This window comes from Quercus lobata, chromosome 2 (genome assembly GCF_001633185.2).
Source record: "Quercus lobata isolate SW786 chromosome 2, ValleyOak3.0 Primary Assembly, whole genome shotgun sequence".
NCBI classification, from domain to species: Eukaryota; Viridiplantae; Streptophyta; class Magnoliopsida; order Fagales; family Fagaceae; genus Quercus; species Quercus lobata.
In genome coordinates, this window is record NC_044905.1 from 33,713,163 (window position 1) to 33,731,855 (window position 18,693).

The 18,693-nt window shown below is 35.6% G+C and overlaps 1 protein-coding gene across 1 annotated transcript; it reads left to right on the top strand.

The window, feature by feature from the left end:
- Positions 1–2,583: 2,583 nt before the first annotated feature.
- LOC115975395 (non-structural maintenance of chromosomes element 1 homolog) lies at positions 2,584–10,750 on the top strand. Its single transcript, XM_031096159.1, has 6 exons — positions 2,584–2,942; positions 3,057–3,253; positions 5,106–5,186; positions 9,527–9,766; positions 10,067–10,144; positions 10,226–10,750. The coding sequence occupies exons 1-6, from the start codon at positions 2,828–2,830 to the stop codon at positions 10,469–10,471; spliced, it is 957 nt and encodes a 318-aa protein (XP_030952019.1). The 5' UTR covers positions 2,584–2,827; the 3' UTR covers positions 10,472–10,750.
- Positions 10,751–18,693: the final 7,943 nt, after the last annotated feature.

Consider the following 18,693-nt stretch of genomic DNA (forward strand, 5'->3'; position numbering starts at 1 on the left):
ATCATTAGTAAAGTTATTGCAAATAGACTCAAACCCATCTTGAACTCTATAATTTCAGAGGCTCAAAGTGCTTTCATTGCAGATAGACTCATCATTGATAACATTCTGATAGCTTTTGAATCTTTGCACTATATGAATACACAATGTTCAGGAAGAGAGGGGTATATGGCCATGAAGCTCGATATGAGCAAGGCTTATGATAGAGTGGAATGGTGTTTTTTGGAAAAAAATTCTATTACATATGGGTTTTACAGAATCATGGGTTGCAATGATAATGCAGTGTGTATCAACAGTGATTTATTCCATACTCATCAATGGAGAGCCAAAAGGCTTTATTCGGCCTTCAAGGGGATTGAGACAGGGTGATCCTCTGTCTCCCTTTCTTTTTCTGTTTTGTGCAAAGGGTCTTAATGCTCTCTTGTGTAAAGCAGCAGAGGATAAGGAAATAAAGGGTCTATCTCTATGTAGGTAGGGTCCAAGGATTACTCACCTGTTTTTTTGCAGATGATTGCCTTTTGTTCTGCAGGTCAAATGCAGCTGAATGCCAAAAAATTCAGCTCCTACTTGAGTGGTATGAAGCTGCTTCGGGCCAACAGGTGAACAGGGCTAAGACAACCATTTTCTTTAGTTGAAACACTTCTAAGAAGGTTCAACAGGAGATTAAGGATCTATTGGGAATGCCGGCCATAAAGCACTATGACAAAATATTTGGGTTTGCCATCTTTTGTGGGGAGGCAAAAAAAAGCATGCTTCAATCAAATCAAGGAGAGAATATGGAACAAGATGCAAGGGTGGAAAGAGAGACTATTATCTCAATCCGAGAAGGAAGTAATGATTAAGGCTGTGATTCAATCCATCTCCACCTATTCCATGAATGTGTTTTGCTTGCCACTTGGGTTGATAAAAGATATAGAATCTATGATCCGCAAATTTTGGTGGGGGAATCAAGATAATTCAAGGAAGATGCAATAGGTGAAGTGGAAGACGCTTTGCTCTTCAAAGTCTCTTGGAGGCATGGGGTTTCGTGATCTTCAACAATTTAATGATGCACTCCTTGGTAAACAGGTGTGGAGGCCTTTCCATGAAGAAGATACCTTACTGTACAGAGTGTTTAAGCCAAAATATTTTCCTTCGGGTTGTATCCTTGATGCTAAGATTAATCCACGGAGTTCCTTTGCATGGAAGGGTATAATGCAGGCAAGGGATGTTATTTGTAAGGGTGCTAGATGGCGTGTAAGGGATGGCTCTACAATAGATATATGGAAGCATAGGTGGCTGGACTCTTCAGGTGGAGGAAAAATCCTTTCTCCTCGAATGGATTCATCTTTGGCTGTAGTAAAAGACTTGTTCATCACGGGAATGAAGATGTGGAATTCGGAACTTATTGATCAGATGCTTTACCCTTGGGAGGCAGATTGTATAAAGAGTATGCCTGTTAGCCTTCATACTGATAAGGATGCACTTATCTGGCCATGGACCCCGGATGGAATATACTAGGTCAAGAGTGCTTATCGGATTTTGGCAAGTGAATCACTCTTATCCCAGGCTGGCTCGTCCAATCTAGAAGCTTCAAAGCCCTTGTGGAATGGTATCTGGAGGCTCAAGGTCCCTAACAAAGTTAAGCACTTCCTGTGGTGGGTGTCAAATGAGTCTCTACCTACAAAGTTCAATCTCTGTGCATGGCATATCCTACCAGATAATAATTGTGGACTTTGTGAAGAGTTTCCAGAAGACGTCATTATTCACTACTTATGGCTTTGTGACCATACCAAGAGTATTTGGTTCTTGGATCAGACCTTTTACTACCCACATACAAGGAATTTTAGATGCTTTGGTGACTTGGTGTCCTTCGTGTTATCGGAATTATCTTCAGGTACAGCTACGCTCTTTTCCGTAGTAGCTTGGTATATATGGACTAGATGTAACAGATTGAGAGAAAGGCAACCTATGTGGGATGTTGGTGAAACGGTGAAAAAAGCAAGGGAGTTGTTGCAGGAATTTAATGACGTGCAAGACATTCCTACACAGTCTGTCATCCCTCAGGTGGAAACGAAATGGTAGCCACCTGGTGCTGGGTTATTCAAGATCAACTTCAACGAAGCTGTGTTTGAGGATAGGAAGCTTGCTAGCCTGGGTATTGTCATCCGCGACGAATCTGGGCTGATTATTGCAGCCCTTAGTCAAAAAATCCCTTTGCCAAGCTCAGTGGACATGGTGGAAGCTTTGGCAACTAGGCAAGCACTTATTTTCGCACAAGAGATCAACATCTTCAAGGCCATTGTGGAAGGGGATTCCTTGAAAGTCATACAGGCACTCAACAACCCAAAGCACAACAAAACTCATTTAGGCCATATTATAACTAATATCCAAAGATTAGGAGCTGGCATGCAATTTTGTAATTTCATTCATACATGTAAGGGGCAATAGGTTGGCCCACTCCCTGGCAAAGAGAGCAGTTTTAGCTGCTAATACAGATGTGTGGTTAGAAGAACTACCATAAGACTTGATTGATTGATGTACTTTAGTTTGATTTCTCTTAATAAAGCTGACTTACCTTCCCCTCAACCAAAAAAGAACAAAAAAAGAAAAAAGAAAAAAATGCAAGTGACCCTTAACATCTCCCGCCATTATACCAAGCCCAATATTTCCCGCCATCCGAAGGGTCGTATCGTATAAACCCAGCCGCAGTACAATATTTTTCTCAAACTTTACAAACAAAAAAACATTCTATTTTCATTTTAGTTGTCAAATTTCGAAAAAAAAAATCCCCAATTCACCTCAGAAAGAAAGAAAGAAAGAAAGGAAGTTAGGGTTTCTGATTCTGAAAATGGCGGAGCTGAGCTGGAGACACCAAACCCTAATTCAAGCATTGTTATCACGCGGTCCTCTCAGGGACGATCAGTTCCATCCAATCTTCAATGGCCTCACTGGCAAAAACCCAGGTTTCCTTTTTCCTCTTCTTGTTCCATGGCTGCTTTAATTGTTAATTCTTGTTTGGTTAAATTTTAGTGTAGTGTTTGATATATATATATATATATATATATACACTATTGCAGGCACTCATAAACAGGTGTTTGATGAATACCTCTTGAAGATAAACAAAGCACTTTCATATGTTCAGTGTGAGCTACGGGGTTTCAGGAACCAATACGATGGCCGGGTTTACTATGGAGTGGTCAATACTGTTTCTGATGAACAATCCAAGCTTGGCACTAAATATTCAGTTCCCCAGATTGCTTTCTACAAGGCAATTGTAAGTATGGCTATACTTATATTTTGATAAGAAAATTCAAAATTGTCCCATTGCAACAACATTCGTCAACCCAATGTAGGGTTTACATACTAGAGAATGTGCTTGGATTACTGGACAACTGGTTCTGGTGGGTGGGGTCAGTTGCCCTTGGGTTTTAGCGGGTAGGGGCGAGTCCAAAGGGTTCTTCTTTAAAAAAGTTCCCTAGACGTTATTAAAAAAAAATATGTATATACTAGAGACATATCTTCTTCCAAGAATCCATTTTGATCACCAATTCATTTTGGCTTTCAAAGATTTATAAAATTAAGTACATAGCTATTTCTGCTCAATTTCGACCTTGCCTCTTCTCCATCATCTCAAGCAAGGCCTTCCTGATGTTGACTTGAAAAATTGACTGATTACAGAACTAACAATTTTGATATAGGAACAGTTGCCATTGTCATGGGTATGTACTTAAGACTTGATAATAACTGATGTGTTTAAACTGTTTGTCATACAAAAGATGTTATACCTATTATCTCTGCAATGTACATTGCAATTTAATATCATGACTTTTAGGCCACATATCTCAGCCATCTCTCTTTTTTTTTTTTTTTTTGGTTAAGTTGCATTGTTCTACAGTAAACTATGAGTAAGGGACAGTGTCATTAAAGTACTTTAGTTTACCAGAGGCCGTGGCTGCTTTGTTTTTAATTTCAGTTTTTAGTGTTTTGGGGTTTGGTTCTATTACAATGTTTCATTTGGTATGTGTTTATTTTACTGAGGCTTTAATTTTTGTAATGTACTATTTTTGTAAAGGTTTAACACCAAATAGTCTTGAAGTTTTACAGCATCCAAGAACTTGTTAATGGAGTTGGTTCCTTGCTTCAAATCAACTTTAATCTGTTATTTAAAAAAAAAAAAAAATCTAATTAATCCACGACTGTGGGTCACAGGGGACTTGGGATACCCAATGGAGCCACTGTTGGCTCTGCATACCTGTGCACATAGTCTTTTCATATATTAGGGTAAACATAGTAAAGCAATTAAAAATTTTACCTTATTTATGAGAGCTCCCATCCTCTAGGAGGCTGTATGTATTATTACCTAGCAGGTTGCTACTTGCAATTTGTTCACTCTTCTTTCTACAGCAAGATATAATCCCAATATAAAATGAGCATGGAGGACTCTGTACAAGCATAAAGATAACCCCTTAATGATATCTCTAAGAACATTTTGCTATAGATTATTGTAGTTGGTTATATTGTTTTTAGATGTCATTCCTTATAATGGAGAATATGATTTCCACCGTGAAGAGAGATGTCATATCTCAAGGAAGTAGGTGTAGCAGAAAAATAAGGGCCAAAAACAACCTTTGGTATATTCTTCCATTGTCTCTTAGCCTTTCTTGCTTCTTTAATGGATTTCCTTCAAAAAAAAAAATTAATAAAAAAAATATGGTGGGCATCTTTCTCTAATCCAAAAGAAAAAAAAAAAAAAAATTGGGCATCTTTTTCTGTTATATTCTTTTGTGTTTATCATGAAAGTTACAATAAAATAGGTAATCTCCATTTCTTTTTCACGTGCTTTGTTGCTAGTGGAATAGTTGGAAAATATTAATCAAGGTTCAAGGAGAATTTCATAACATTCACTTGACATTGCATTATCCTTAGTTATGAGAATGAAGCAAATTCTCTGATCACTTTCTCAGTGTTTGAGCCTTCTAGAAAAGGTATAAATGGAAGAAACTATGTCTAAATGAAGTCTTTGTGAAAATCTTTATGCCAATAGATGTTTGATGTTTACTAGTATGAATTTTAGATATCTTCATTTATATCATATCTTCTTGCGTCTTTTTTATGTCAAATATCAGATTGAAGCAATTGTGCAAGATGCCACAGCCCAAGGTAGCATATCCAATATTCATGCCCTTAATCTACGATTGGAGAATCAGGTCTGAATTTTCTGACCTTATTTGTTGCACTGATGCATTTTTTTTTATAAGTAACAATCTTTATTAAAGCAGCAAAACTTCCAAGTATACACATCTCAAAGAACAATGCTCTAAAAAATCTAAGAAAGAATCACAAGAGAAAGCTTGAAGAGCTCTAGCCCAATCCAGCATAGAAAGAAAGAAAAAGGATTCAATTATAATCTGCTCACAACCCTCAAAACTTCTAGCAATTCTCTCCTACCAAATGCACCACATTAAGCAATATGACACAATCTTCCAACTTGCAGCATTACGGTGCCGAGCAAAACTGCCTTGCCAAGAGGCTAATAGATCCATTTCCTGCAGTGGCATAACCCGATGGATACCAAACAAACAAAAAACCAAGGACCACATCTCATGAGCTATAGGAAAATGTAGAAGTGGATGATCCACATTTTCCCCATTCCGTTTACACATGACACTCCAATCAATCACAATAATACCTCTCTTCCATAAATTATCCGTAGTAAAGATACTCCCCAACGCAGCACTCAAAGAGAAGAAAGCAGCTCTAGGAGGGATCTTAGATCTCCAAATAATTTTTCATGGAAAATGGACACAATTGGAGGGACACAATAGCCGGTAATAGCCTCCTACCTTAAAACCCCTACTCTTATTAAGCTTCCAACACATCTTGTCATCTCCCCTTCCAATTACAGAAAAAAATTAGTAAATTAAACCCATAAATCTATCCAAAGAATCAAGCTCCCAATCTTGTACCAATCTGGGAAAATGAAGATCCCAATGCTTCACCCCAATTGCAATAAATCTGCTATGGAAGAATCTCTATCCTGACTGATCAAAAATAACTCTGGGAATGCCTACTTTAGAGGGGAATCCCCACACCACAAGTGATCAAAATAACTGATGCATTGAACTCTAGAAATATGAGTTAGCACTTTGAGTGATGCAAATCCAACTCCATATGGTTTGTCTTCTACAAGTGGCATAACTTGTATGGAAGAGATTAGCATTGGAGAAGCTCACAAAGGGTTTTAGTTTGTACTAGAAAGTTTATAAACTCGAGGAGTGAGTGATAAAGATGAAATAATAGCCAAAGGGCTGGCCTTTCAGGCTACAGAGTAAGGACACAGAAAGAAAAAAACTCTCTCGCTGAAATAAAAGTCAAAATTCTGTTGCACCCCTAAATAATCAACTTTGTAGCATAGAAAGAATTATTAAATAGAAATATTGGCCTTGATATAAAACATAATTTATCTGTAAAAAGGTAGCCTAAGAAATTTAACTCAAGTTATTCATAAAAATCCCAATTTATAAAACTGTTAGTGATGAAAAGTATTGTGCTACAATGCTGTGAACACTGACCCTGGAATCTTTTTTCTTTTCTGATTAGCTACTCATCAATTTTTCTGTGGTGGAGAGATCTTGGCATCAGTTAAAAATGTGAAAACTATGGTCATATATAGAAGGATCAACCTTTTAAAAAAAAAAAACTCTCCTGTAGTCCAGGTGTTTTCATTAGTTAATTTATATGAATTTGATCGTAGTGATAACCTTAAAATTATCAAGCCTCCTTAATATCAAGGAACTCTTCGATGACATCTCTAGGCTTCTTTGGTAACTAGACACTACAATCTTTGATTTCTGGTTGCTCAGTGTCACCATCAAAGTTTTGGTAATCAAACAAATGCAAGACTGCAAGATTAGAGATAGGACTGATCTAATGATCATTTGGAAGTTCCACCTCATAAGTATTCATACTTATTTTCTTCAATGCCTTATGTAGATCAATCTTTGTAATGGATTTCCTATGGAAATATTTGTTTTGTAAAGTGTACCCAAACTTAATTACCTCCAACAAACTCCTTGAGGCACCTATGTTGAATTGCTCGCTCTTCAATAGTTTGTTGAGGATCCATAGTCAGCAACAAAATTTTGGTACTAATGAGGATTGGTTGTTTTTTGTTGCTATGAACTTCTTTCTATGGTTCATAACTGGTTCTAATTGTGGTATGCACTTCATTATGAAAGCACCATATAGGATTAATGTATGCTTCTTTATCAAACTCATGCTTCATTGGGCAACAGAAAAAAGTCCAACACATAGAGCGGTTCATAATGACACTTTTCTTCTGCATCACAAATCTATGATGTTAAGTAAAATCTTATTGGTTTGATATAATGATGCTCATAAAATGTTCTCTTTGAAATTCAAGTTTCTGTAGTAGGAGAATTTTCTTATAATATTATGGAATAAAGTAAACTTATAATAGGATTAAATTGCTGTATCCTCCCCTAAGATTTCACAAAACAACATATGCTCCCCCTCTAGTTGAGAAGATTGGCTGGCCCCATACTACAAAATGTCAAAGTATAATACTCTTTTACCCATTTGAAGTCCACCTACGCTCTTTTTTCATTTGCAAGCCTGGATAAGTAAAACGCTTTCCCATTGTAACCATGTAGCAGTGTTTTGGATAAGCCAAAGAAGATCAATGGGCTCTCAAGAGGGACAACCAGATCTGAAATGGAAAAGTCAAAAGAAGTGAAATTTTTTTAAACACAACCAGCTGATCACTTGCTCATCCAAAGTGGTTTTTTTTCAGTGCGTGAAGCAATAAGTGGATGTGGTTTTGGTGTTTTGATGATGTTATGTATGGTTGTAATTTTCTATTGGTTGGCTACCTTTCTCCCTTTTCTCAATGTCAGCAAAATGTCTGAGCCATGCTCTCCCTTGCCACTTCTACTACCACTCACCTACTTGGCAGCTCGTCTCCCCAATCTGCTAGAATTTGTTTCTTAGCTGTTGCCTATTGGTCAGAGTTGGTGACAAGCCAAAGATGTACTTCTTTCTAGAGGCAGTAACATTCACAGTTCCATTAAATATAATTCTGGTTCCCTTGTAAGAGCTAGGTTAAGGGTGACTTAATGGCTTCAAGACCCAACCAATCAAAATAAATATAATTCTAGTTATGGTCATGAGTATTGGGTCTTGAGTGTTGCCTTTCCCATCTCTACTGAAATTTCAAGATCAGTGGGTTCTCAACTCTCAAGGGAAGAGGATTGTCATGTAGATCACATTTGTAAGTACAAGTACGCCAGTTGTGATAAGGTTGCTAAAGGCAATGCAAGTTAAATATTTTTTTTTGATAAGTAAAAGAATAATTTATTAAAATGAAGGAATGCTCAAAAGCGAGCATCCTTAAAGAATTACAACACTCATGATCTCCAAAAAAATCAATAATAAAACTACAAGATACCTCCCGATCTATGTACTATGTTCAAACATAGTTCTCAAAAGGCTATTTTTAATATCTTGCATAGATTTCTTCATTCTCAAAAGTCCAGCAATTCCTCTCTCCATATGGCCCACATAATGCAATGTAGAGTAGCTTGCCACACTACCCTATTACAGGGGCTTCCAAACACCCCTCCAAATAGTCAACAAGTCAATTACTTGGCATGGCATTACCCAATGTACTCCAAAAGCCATAAGTGCAAAAGATCACATCTCCCTAGCAATAGTACAGTGCAACAATTGATTAACTTTTTCACCGTCCCCTTACACAAAATACATATATTAACAATCACTAGCTTCCGTTTAGCAAGGTTATCTATTGTCAGTATAGAATTCAAAGCTGCAGTCCATACAAAAAAAAAAAAGCTACCTTACATGGAACCTTATTGCCCCAAACACCTTTCCAAGGTAATACGTACAGAATTAGGTGCAACATGGTGAAGCTCTTATATTATCAATCAGTTTTGCTTAGAAAAACTACAATGTTTCTGGTTGTTTTGCTAAAGGTTTATTTCAGTTATATTTTATAGCAGTACGCATTTTGAATACTCTTGAATGCATTTTTCTTTTTGAACATTCACCTTATTACTTACTGCAGTTGTCTGCAGCTAAACTGTGGGCACATGTCCCAGTTTGGCTTAATTTTGTCTAATGTTGGCAGTATGTCTTACATATATTCTTCTGAATGCATATATCTTTTTGAATGTTCTTCTTAATACTTGCTATAGAGAATGTTGTCTGCACAGCTAAACTGTGGATGAAAACCCAATGGGTCTTAATTCTATATGATTCCCGCAACAAGTTTATTGATCATGACTTGGTTTGCCCAAGAATGGATGTTTCCAGAACTAGTGACTGAGTGTTTATGCTTTTATTAGGAAAAATTCCATATCAATTAAATAAAACAAACTAGAATTTGCTTTCATTTAGGAACTCCCTCGACTTTTACACCATTTTCTCACAGGCAAATGAGTTTATTATTCTGTACAAGCTTGCTCCTGTGATGCGCTCATGCTTGACACTTCATGTTGTTAATCTTCAGGTTCTAACTAGCACAGGATCACAATCACAGTGTGATCCAACTCAGGTCCCTCCTGCAGTAAAGAATTTCTCATTATCTCAGAAGGAAAAAACTCTCGATGAACTTGTGCGGGACCAGTGGCTTAATCGCACTCCTGATGGTATCATTGGACTTGGTGTCAGATCCTTTCTTGATCTGCGCAGTTATTTCCGTAATAATGATATTCCTTCATGTCAAGTGTGCAACGAAGCTGGAGTGAAGGTTAATTGATTATTACTTTGCTATGTTTGTGGATACTGGTTAATGTTTGATGTCTACTATATCTCGGAAATTAATTAAATTTTTTTTTAACAGTTAATTAATCCATGTAGGATGTATTCAGTAAAATGTTAATTTGAATTAGCTTTGCTTGTGGTTTCGAAGTAAAATCTAATGTTTTATTCAACCATTACCCTAGGGTAATAGCAATGGAAAATTTTCAAATGTTCCAGCTAAAACTAATGGAACATTTCTTTGTTTCTGCTATTAATTTTTGTACTTTGTTGGGTTTGTTTTTGACAGGCGGATGTGTGCCAGAATGACTCCTGTACAGTCCGAATTCACAAGTACTGCCTAAAGAAATTCTTTTCCCAAAGAAGGGTATATTCATGATGTGTCTCATATTTACTGTGAACAGGGCGTTCTGTACTTAGTAAACCTGCTAACTTGAATTAATTTTAGGGGGAAAGAGTTTGTCCAAGTTGTGGGACTGAATGGAATTATGTAGTACCCAAAGCAGAACTTGTCGATGAAGAGGATGAGGCGGATGTGCCCACCCAGACCCAGCCACCTCGGGGACCTAGAACAAAAAGGCTTAGATCCAGCAAAACTGACGGTGCAGATGTAGTTGGAACTGGTTCCTCTCGAGCTTCCAGACCTACTTCAGATCTTAGAAGAACAACTCGAAGCACTGCCTGCCCAAGGTAATCGTTTTCCATGTGTCCCTTTTACAAGGGACTAGATGAAATATGCTGTATATTTTGTTTCTAACTAGCTGGCCTTCCCTGGATAAACCTTATGGAGCAATTGTTAATTTGTTATTAGATTTTATGGGCGAATGCTGTACTAGTCTTTTTTTTTTTTCTTTTTTTTTTTTTATGTCCCAAATATTTAGGAAGAAACTGTGATTATATAATAGACCTCTAAGTAGCTTGAAGATACCTGGATGAATTTATGTTAGATATATTATTCTCAGTCCAATTGCTACCAGCACTGTAAATTCTCATTTCTTATCCTTTGCCTGGTGTGCCAAATGGATCATTTGAGAGACAGAGTTCTAGTGGAATTATTTTGATTTGTGCTTTGATGACATAAAAGAAAAATGCTATATGGTACAGGTGATTGCATAGCATATTTATGGAACTTAATATACTTCAATGTTGTCAAGAGCCTTGTAACTTAATTAAGACTTTTATTAGTGTTTTTAATGGAAAAGTCCAAGATTCAAATTCCCCTTCCCCTATTGAATTACACACACACACAAACCCTTTAAAGTTTAAAGCTCATTTTTGCATTACAAATTTTTACTGCAAAACTTAGGTATAGCTTTTAAGTATTGAACCTTAAAAAAAGTTTTCCAATAAAATTGAAACACATATATTGACTAATGCAGCAGAACAATGTTTATCTTTCTCAGAATAAATAAATTCAATGGGGAACCAAATATACAATGTTTATCATGTGTTTGAATTTAACTGGAGAACTTAATATACATCATCCAAAAGTCGTATCAAGTTTTTATCTAAGCCATTATCAGCTTTCAATTGCTGTAACTGCTCATTGAACAGGCTGTCTTAAAATCAGATACTGTTAACTTGTTCCTACAATTTCTATTTCTTGCTTCTATTTTCTTTTGTTAAATTTATATTTCTTGCACCTAAATAACGAAGGAAAAGCAATTCAATTATAGATTCTAATAGCTCTCTTTTTTTCTTTTTCTTTTTTCAAGAAACAGCAATTCTTATTAGAACACATACGAAAATAGCTCTCTGAGTTAACTAAATGAGGTATTAATTTAATATTTTACTGTTATTGAACCGAGAAAAAAAGAATCATATGATTCATATCAAAATCCTACTTCAGAAAAATATTTTGAACATTCAATCCACATACCAAATACTCTAAGGTGTTGGCTAATCGCCTTCGTAGGGTGGCGCATGGGCTTATTTCGGATTCACAAAATGCTTTTGTGAAGGGTAGACAGATTTTGGATTCCGTCCTGATTGCTTCTGAATGTATTGATAGTAGATTAAAGTCAGGAGTTCCAGGTGTGTTATGTAAATGGGATGTGGAAAAGGCATATGATCATGTGTGCTGGGATTTTTTAATGTATATGCTGCAGCGTTGTGGTTTCTCTGAGAAATGGAGAAAATGGATATGGTATTGCATTTCAACTGTAAAGTTTTCTATTCTGATCAATGGTAGCCCATCTGATTTCTTTGGTAGCTCTAGGGGGCTTCGGCAAGGGGATCCTTTATCTCCGTTGTTGTTTGATATTGTGATGGAGGCACTAAGCCGTATGTTGGATGTGGCTGCCTCCGCTGGGCAATTCTCAGGTTTTTCTGTGGGTAGTACGGTTGGTTCATCAGTGATGGTGTCTCACCTTTTATTTGCAGATGATACTCTGATTTTTTGTGATGCTGAACCTTCTCAGATTGCTAATTTGAGGGCGATACTTGCTAGATTTGAGGAGGTCTCAGGGCTTCATATTAATTTGGGGAAGTCTGAGCTGGTTCCTGTTGGTGGAGTACACAATTTGGAGGATTTGGTGGGTTTGTTGGGGTGTGGGCAGTCTTCTTTGCCCTTGAAATATTTGGGTCTTCCTTTAGGTGCCAAATTTAAGGATTTATCTGTTTGGAATCCTATCCTAGAGAGAATGGAGAGGAGATTAGCAGGTTGGAAGAGAATGTATTTATCTAAAGGGGGTAAGGTGACTCTCATTAAAAGCTCACTCTCGTCTTTACCTACATACTTTCTTTCCCTTTTTCCTTTACCAGGGAAGGTGGCAAAGCGTATGGAGAAATTACAGAGAGACTTTCTGTGGAATGGGATTGGTGGTGAACCTAAAATACATTTAGTTAATTGGGCCAAGGTTTGTAGGCCTTTGCAGGAGGGGGGGTTGGGTATACGACGGTTGGGGAACTTTAATTCTGCATTGCTAGGTAAATGGTTGTGGAGGTATGGCATGGAGACTGATGCTTTATGGAGGAGGGTTGTAGAGGCAAAATATGGGAATATTTGGGGTGGTTGGTGTACGAAAAAGGTGACAAGTGCTTATGGAGTCAGCCTGTGGAGATACATTAGAAGTGGCTGGTTGAACTTCTCTAAATTCCTTGTTTATGATGTGGGGGATGGTACTAGAGTGAAATTTTGGAAGCATTTGTGGTGTGGGGATGGTACTCTCCAAGAGGCATTTCCAGAGCTTTATCGTCTTAGTAGGTCAAAGGATTCCTCGGTGGCTGAAGTTATGGGCTGGTCTGCTGGGAGGTTTCACTGGAATGTGCAATTTCGTCGTCCACCACAAGATTGGGAAGAAGAAGCCTTTGACCGGTTTATGGAATTGATCTATTCTTCAACGGTGCGGGGGTTTGGTCCTGATAAGGTTTGTTGGAAACCTGCAAGGAATAGAGGTTTTGAGGTTAGAGGTTATTATAACTCATTCTACCCTCCTACTTTTGTTTCTTTTCCATGGAGAATGATATGGCAATCAAAGGTTCCCACAAGGGTGGCGTTCTTTTCTTGGTCTGCTTCATTGGGTAAGATCTTAACAACAGATAACCTTCGTAAAAGACGAGTGATGGTGCTTGACTGGTGCTATATGTGTAAGAGGAGTGGGGAGTCGGTGGATCATCTTCTACTTCATTGCTCCATAGCTTGGGAGTTGTGGTCCATGGTTTTCTGCTTGTTTGGTATTCAATGGGTTATACCTCATACTGTTCTTGAGTTGTTTGAGGCTTGGCAAGGAAAGTTTGTGCGACATCGCCACATTGATGTTTGGAGAATGGTGCCTCATTGCTTGATTTGGTGCATTTGGCGTGAAAGGAATGATAGAAGTTTTGAGGGTTGTGAACGCTCTTTACTGGAGCTTAAGTCTTTTTTCCTACACACTCTCTTTGAATGGAGTGTGGTTTTTTCTCATTTTTCTTGTTCTTCCTTTTCTTTGTTTCTTGACCGTTGTTCTTTTGTTTCTTGACTTGTGCCCCCATAGTACATCCCCAATGTACTCGGTTTGGCAATCTTTTTATTATTAATAATATTCTTACGTTATTTATCAAAAAAAAAAAATATCTTCTCCCGAAAAAAAAAAAAGTTCCAATATAAAACAATATTGTTGGCTATGTTACAACGATTTTTTGTAGCACAATTAATCTAACAGTAACGATTCTCACCCAAAAAAAATAAAAAAAAAAGAAAAAGAAAAAGAAAATCCTTCCTGTGACGAATTGCTAATTACTATGTTACATAATGAATCTTATTCAAAAATAACAAAATGCATATATATATATATATATATCTAAAAGCTGAAGCGTAACATTTATTATTATTATATTCCAGTTGAGTCACATCAGCATCCACGTCATTATCTTTTTGTTTTCTAATTTTTCTATAATTGTTTTTTACATTTATGTTTTTAATATTTTCATTTCTCTAATCTTTCTCATTTCCTTACATTTTCATCTTCCCACTACTTCAACATTTCCCCCTCCCTTATCTTTTCATCTCCCCACTACTTTCTACATTAATACCATTCTTCCTATTTCTTTTCATCTTTTTTTATTTTTGTTTCTTCTTATTCACAATTTCTTACTATAAATTTGTCACTATCTTTTCCATTCTATGCATAGTTTTTTCTCAAAAAAAAAAAATATTGTTTCTCTCTCTCTCTCTCTCTCTCTCTCAACTTTTTGGTGGATTTTTTTATTTTTCTTGTATCTTTGCTTTAGGTTGATAATTTTTTTTATGTTCTTTAAAAGTCTACTTTGGGCTAAAGCGTTTAGTTTAGTTTTTTTAAATTGTTATTGTTTTTATTTTATTTTATTTTTTTTATTTGATTGTTAAATGTTATCCTATTGCATTATAAAGAATTAAATACAGCATATAAAAATATAATATTATTCTATTACATAGCATGTGTAGGGTCTTAATTTACAGTCTAAGCCCAAAATGTATGGGATATTGGCCCAATGAGCCCAGTACAATAAATTTGTAGAAAGTGGGTCGAAGAACTAGGCCTTAATAAGTTAAACAATGGCTAATACTGAATTGAGTGACAATCAAACATGAAATAAGAGATTCTGATATCAATAGACTTTCAGTCTGAGGAGGTCACATTTATATATATTGATCTCAATTGAATACAAAGACAATTTAGATTGCTACAGTCTTGTTTTTCCCTTTCTTTCTTCTCCTTTTTTTTCTTTTTTTTTTTAGAATGACACTATGTCAATGTGTATAATGTACTTTTTTTTTTACTTAATGAAAACGTTTTTCTCTTCATCTCTTGTTCTTTTGTTTTATCATTTTTATACACAACATTGAACTATTGTTACTATTCCTTCAACAAAAGCCAATAATATTATACTGTCCGTAATTTAAGTAATTTGATCAAGTACCAGAAACAAAGTTATATATTAAGTGTTCGTATTGTGAATTGAACCTTCTATAATGAAGGTTGATATTGATAAACTTATATCATGTGAGAGATAATAAAAGAGGCAGACAACCTGTATTCTGCTCATCACTTATGTAAATAAATATAAGTTTCAATTTGCTTAAAGATTTCAACTCGAGGATGTAAACATAACCTTGGATCTGTTTTGATCTTTAGTGAAAAATAAAGGGGTGTTACAGAATGTTGATTTCCCCGAAGTGTGTGGTCCGAGGGACCTGACACAACTTAGGTTCTGTTTATACGCTTGTATAGATATCTTTGAGTGTTAATTTCACCCAAACATGTGGTCCGAGAAACCTGACATATCTTAAGATTTGTTTAAACATTTATGTAGATGCCCTTGAGTGTTAATTTCACCCAAGAATGTGGTCCGAGAGACCTGACATAACTTAGGATCTGTTTAAGCACTTATATAGATGCCATTGAGTATGAATTTCCCCTCAGCCTGTGGTCCGAGGAATCATGCAGGGCTTAGGTTCTATTTAATACTTGAAAAGATGTCAAAAGTAATTAATTTCTCATAAACATGTGGTCCGATGAACAATGCAAAACTTAGGTTCTGTTTAATACTTAAATAGATGTCAAAAGTAATTAATTTCCCCCAAGTCTGTGGTTCGAGGAGCCATACAAGACTTAGGTTTTGTTTAATACTTAAATAGATGTCAAAAATAATTAATTTCCCCAAAACCTGTGGTCCAAGGAGCCATACAAGACTTAGGTTCTGTTTAATATTTCTATAGATGTCAAAAGTAATTAATTTCACCCAAGCCTATAGTCTAAGGAACCATACAAGATTTAGGCTCTGTTTAATACTTGAATAGATGTCAAAAGTAATTAATTTCCCCCAAACCTGTGGTTCGAGGAGCCACCTGACTTAGGTTCTGTTTAATACTTGAATAGATTAAGTAACAGGAAGCACGATGCCTTTACACAACAAAATAATTTATTAATAAAGGAATTTTTCATTAATAATAATACATTTTCAGGTTGTTTATATTCCAAGGGCGCGGTATTACATGCTCGTCTAAGTCTTCTAGGAAATGTGCCCCTATACCAGCCATAGAGGTGATGCGATATGGTCCTTCCCAATTAGGTCCTAGCTTTCCCTATGTTGAGTTTTTTGCAGTGCCTAGAACTTTCCTCAATACCAAGTCACCAGGCACTAGTGGCCTCAGCTTTACCTTGGCATCCTAACCTTGCTTGAGTTTGTGTTGGTAGTATGCCAATTGGACCATTGCACTTTCTCTCCTTTCTTCAATAAGATCTAAGCTCCTTTCTAGCAACTCGTTGTTATTGTTCAGACTGAATGAGCTGGTCTTTAGCATTGGAAAGCCCATTTCTAAAGGAATAACAGCCTCGGCTCCGTAGGTCATCGAAAAGGGGGTCTCCCCCGTTGATCTGCGAGGTGTGGTTCGATACGTCCACAGGACATGTGGTAGTTTTTCCACCCATCTTCCCTTCGCATCATCCAACCTTTTCTTGAGTCTGTTCACTATGACTTTGTTAACAGCCTCAGCTTGTCCATGCCCCTGAGGATAGGCTAGGGTAGAATATCTGTTCGTAATTCCCAATTCACAGCAGTATCTCCTGAAGGACTTACTAAAAAAGGAGAAGAAAGAAAGGGAAAAACAAGACTGTAGCAATCTAAATTGTCTTTGTATTCAATTGAGATCAATATATACAAGTGTAACCTCCTCGGACTGAAAGTCTATTGATATCAGAATCTCTTATTTCGTGTTTGATTGCCACTCAATTTAGTACTAGCCGTTGTTCAACTTATGAGGGCCTAGTTCTTCGACCCACTCTCTACAAATTTATTGTACTGGGCTTATTGGGCCAATATCCCATATGTTTTGGGCTTTGACTGTAAATCGAGACCCTACGACATGATTTGAATAATTTGGTATATATTGTAATTTGGTATTTATTCTATTATATAGCATAATTTTTTATAGTGATCAATTTAGATGTTGAACTATGAGACTTTACTAATGTTTGTTTATTTTTTAATCCTTTGTGGTGGACAAAGTACTCTTAATAGTTGTATTATAAGTACTCTATAGTGCCATTTTATTTAAAGAAAAGCAAAGGCTAGCCAAACAAAAATAATCGGATAGATGACAAATTTTAGCTTTTGTAATTTTATTTTAACTATTATTATTATTTTATAACAATGTATATATAGAAATTTAATTCTTAAATTTTGCTAATAATTTTTTATTTGATAATATGTTTTGGGTGGACGAAATTACAATTTCTGCAAAGAAAATAACCTTAATAGATTATTAATAACAAATTGTTTTCCTAATTGGTCAAGTTAATCATTGTTAAGTTTATTAATTTTTTTAGCTACATTTTTTGGTGTTTTGGATTGTAGGCAAAAAAAAAAAAAGTTTAAGAAAGTTTGTTTAAAACTAAAAAAAATAATTTCTAAATTTTATATTCTTTTTAACGATTCAAAAAATGTTATAAATAACTTTTATTAAAAAATGAATATTTTTGTTAACTTGCCTTTTGAATTTTAGAAAAATTGTATTGTTTTAATTTTGGTACGACAAAATTTATATTTATGATTGTTTCTATAATAAATAAAATTATGATTATGAAATACATTGTTCTTTATTAAATTAGTCTAAATTTTAAAAATAAAAAATAATACCACTATAAAAATAATTATCACGCGTAATGCGCAGGATCGCGGCTAGTTATTATAAAATTGGAACCAAAATTGAAAAGCCAAAAATTAAGGAAAGGGAATTTGGAATTAGTAAAAGTAATGTAAAGCAAGTAATAGGATATAAAGAAGTTAATAAATTCCTTGTATAACCAGACACACTATATTATGGTAAAACTAGATTCCCGTTAAAGAGGCAAAAATAGTGAATTAATCAAATCGGGATAACAAAAGCAAGCAGGCAGCCTTGTTATTATGTTATATTTGATCGTGATGGAAGCTCAAAGAAAAGGGATTTTCTGGGTCAGGGTATTTATAATTTACAACACCATATTTTTTTAAGCTTATAATTACAACACTATAAAACCTTAAAATAGTAACTATATATGTTAATATAAAAATTTAAATATTTTCCTTTTTAGAAACAATATAAAAATTTAAATTTAAGCATGCCGTACATATATGATTTTTAGAAAGAGCCGTACATATATGTTGGATAGCCTTTTAAATACTGGATTATAAATTACTTTGATGAAAGTAGTAGGATACTATGATGACCCTATCTCATTACCTGAATAAAGACTAAGGGTCCATTTGGATACCGCTTATTTTGTCAAAAACTGAAAATTAAAAATACTGTAATAAAATAATTTGTAAATGTGTAAATAGTGTCGTAGGGCCCATTTTTAATGAAAGTTTTGTTGAAAAAAGAGGTTTGTGGGTCCCGTGAACAGTGCACGGGACCCACTGAATAGTAAAAAAGGCCAGTACACGTTCTCAAAAAAAAAAAAGTCAAAACGAAGG

What these genes read in the sequence shown, in the direction of transcription:
- LOC115975395 (XM_031096159.1), top strand. Translation starts at nt 2,828, where the DNA reads ATGGCGGAGCTGAGCTGGAGACACCAAACCCTAATTCAAGCATTGTTA. An exon ending in CCTCACTGGCAAAAACCCAG is followed by an intron (nt 2,943 to 3,056) that starts GTTTCCTTTTTC and finishes ACACTATTGCAG; the next exon opens with GCACTCATAAACAGGTGTTT. An exon ending in AATTCTTTTCCCAAAGAAGG is followed by an intron (nt 10,145 to 10,225) that starts GTATATTCATGA and finishes AATTAATTTTAG; the next exon opens with GGGGAAAGAGTTTGTCCAAG.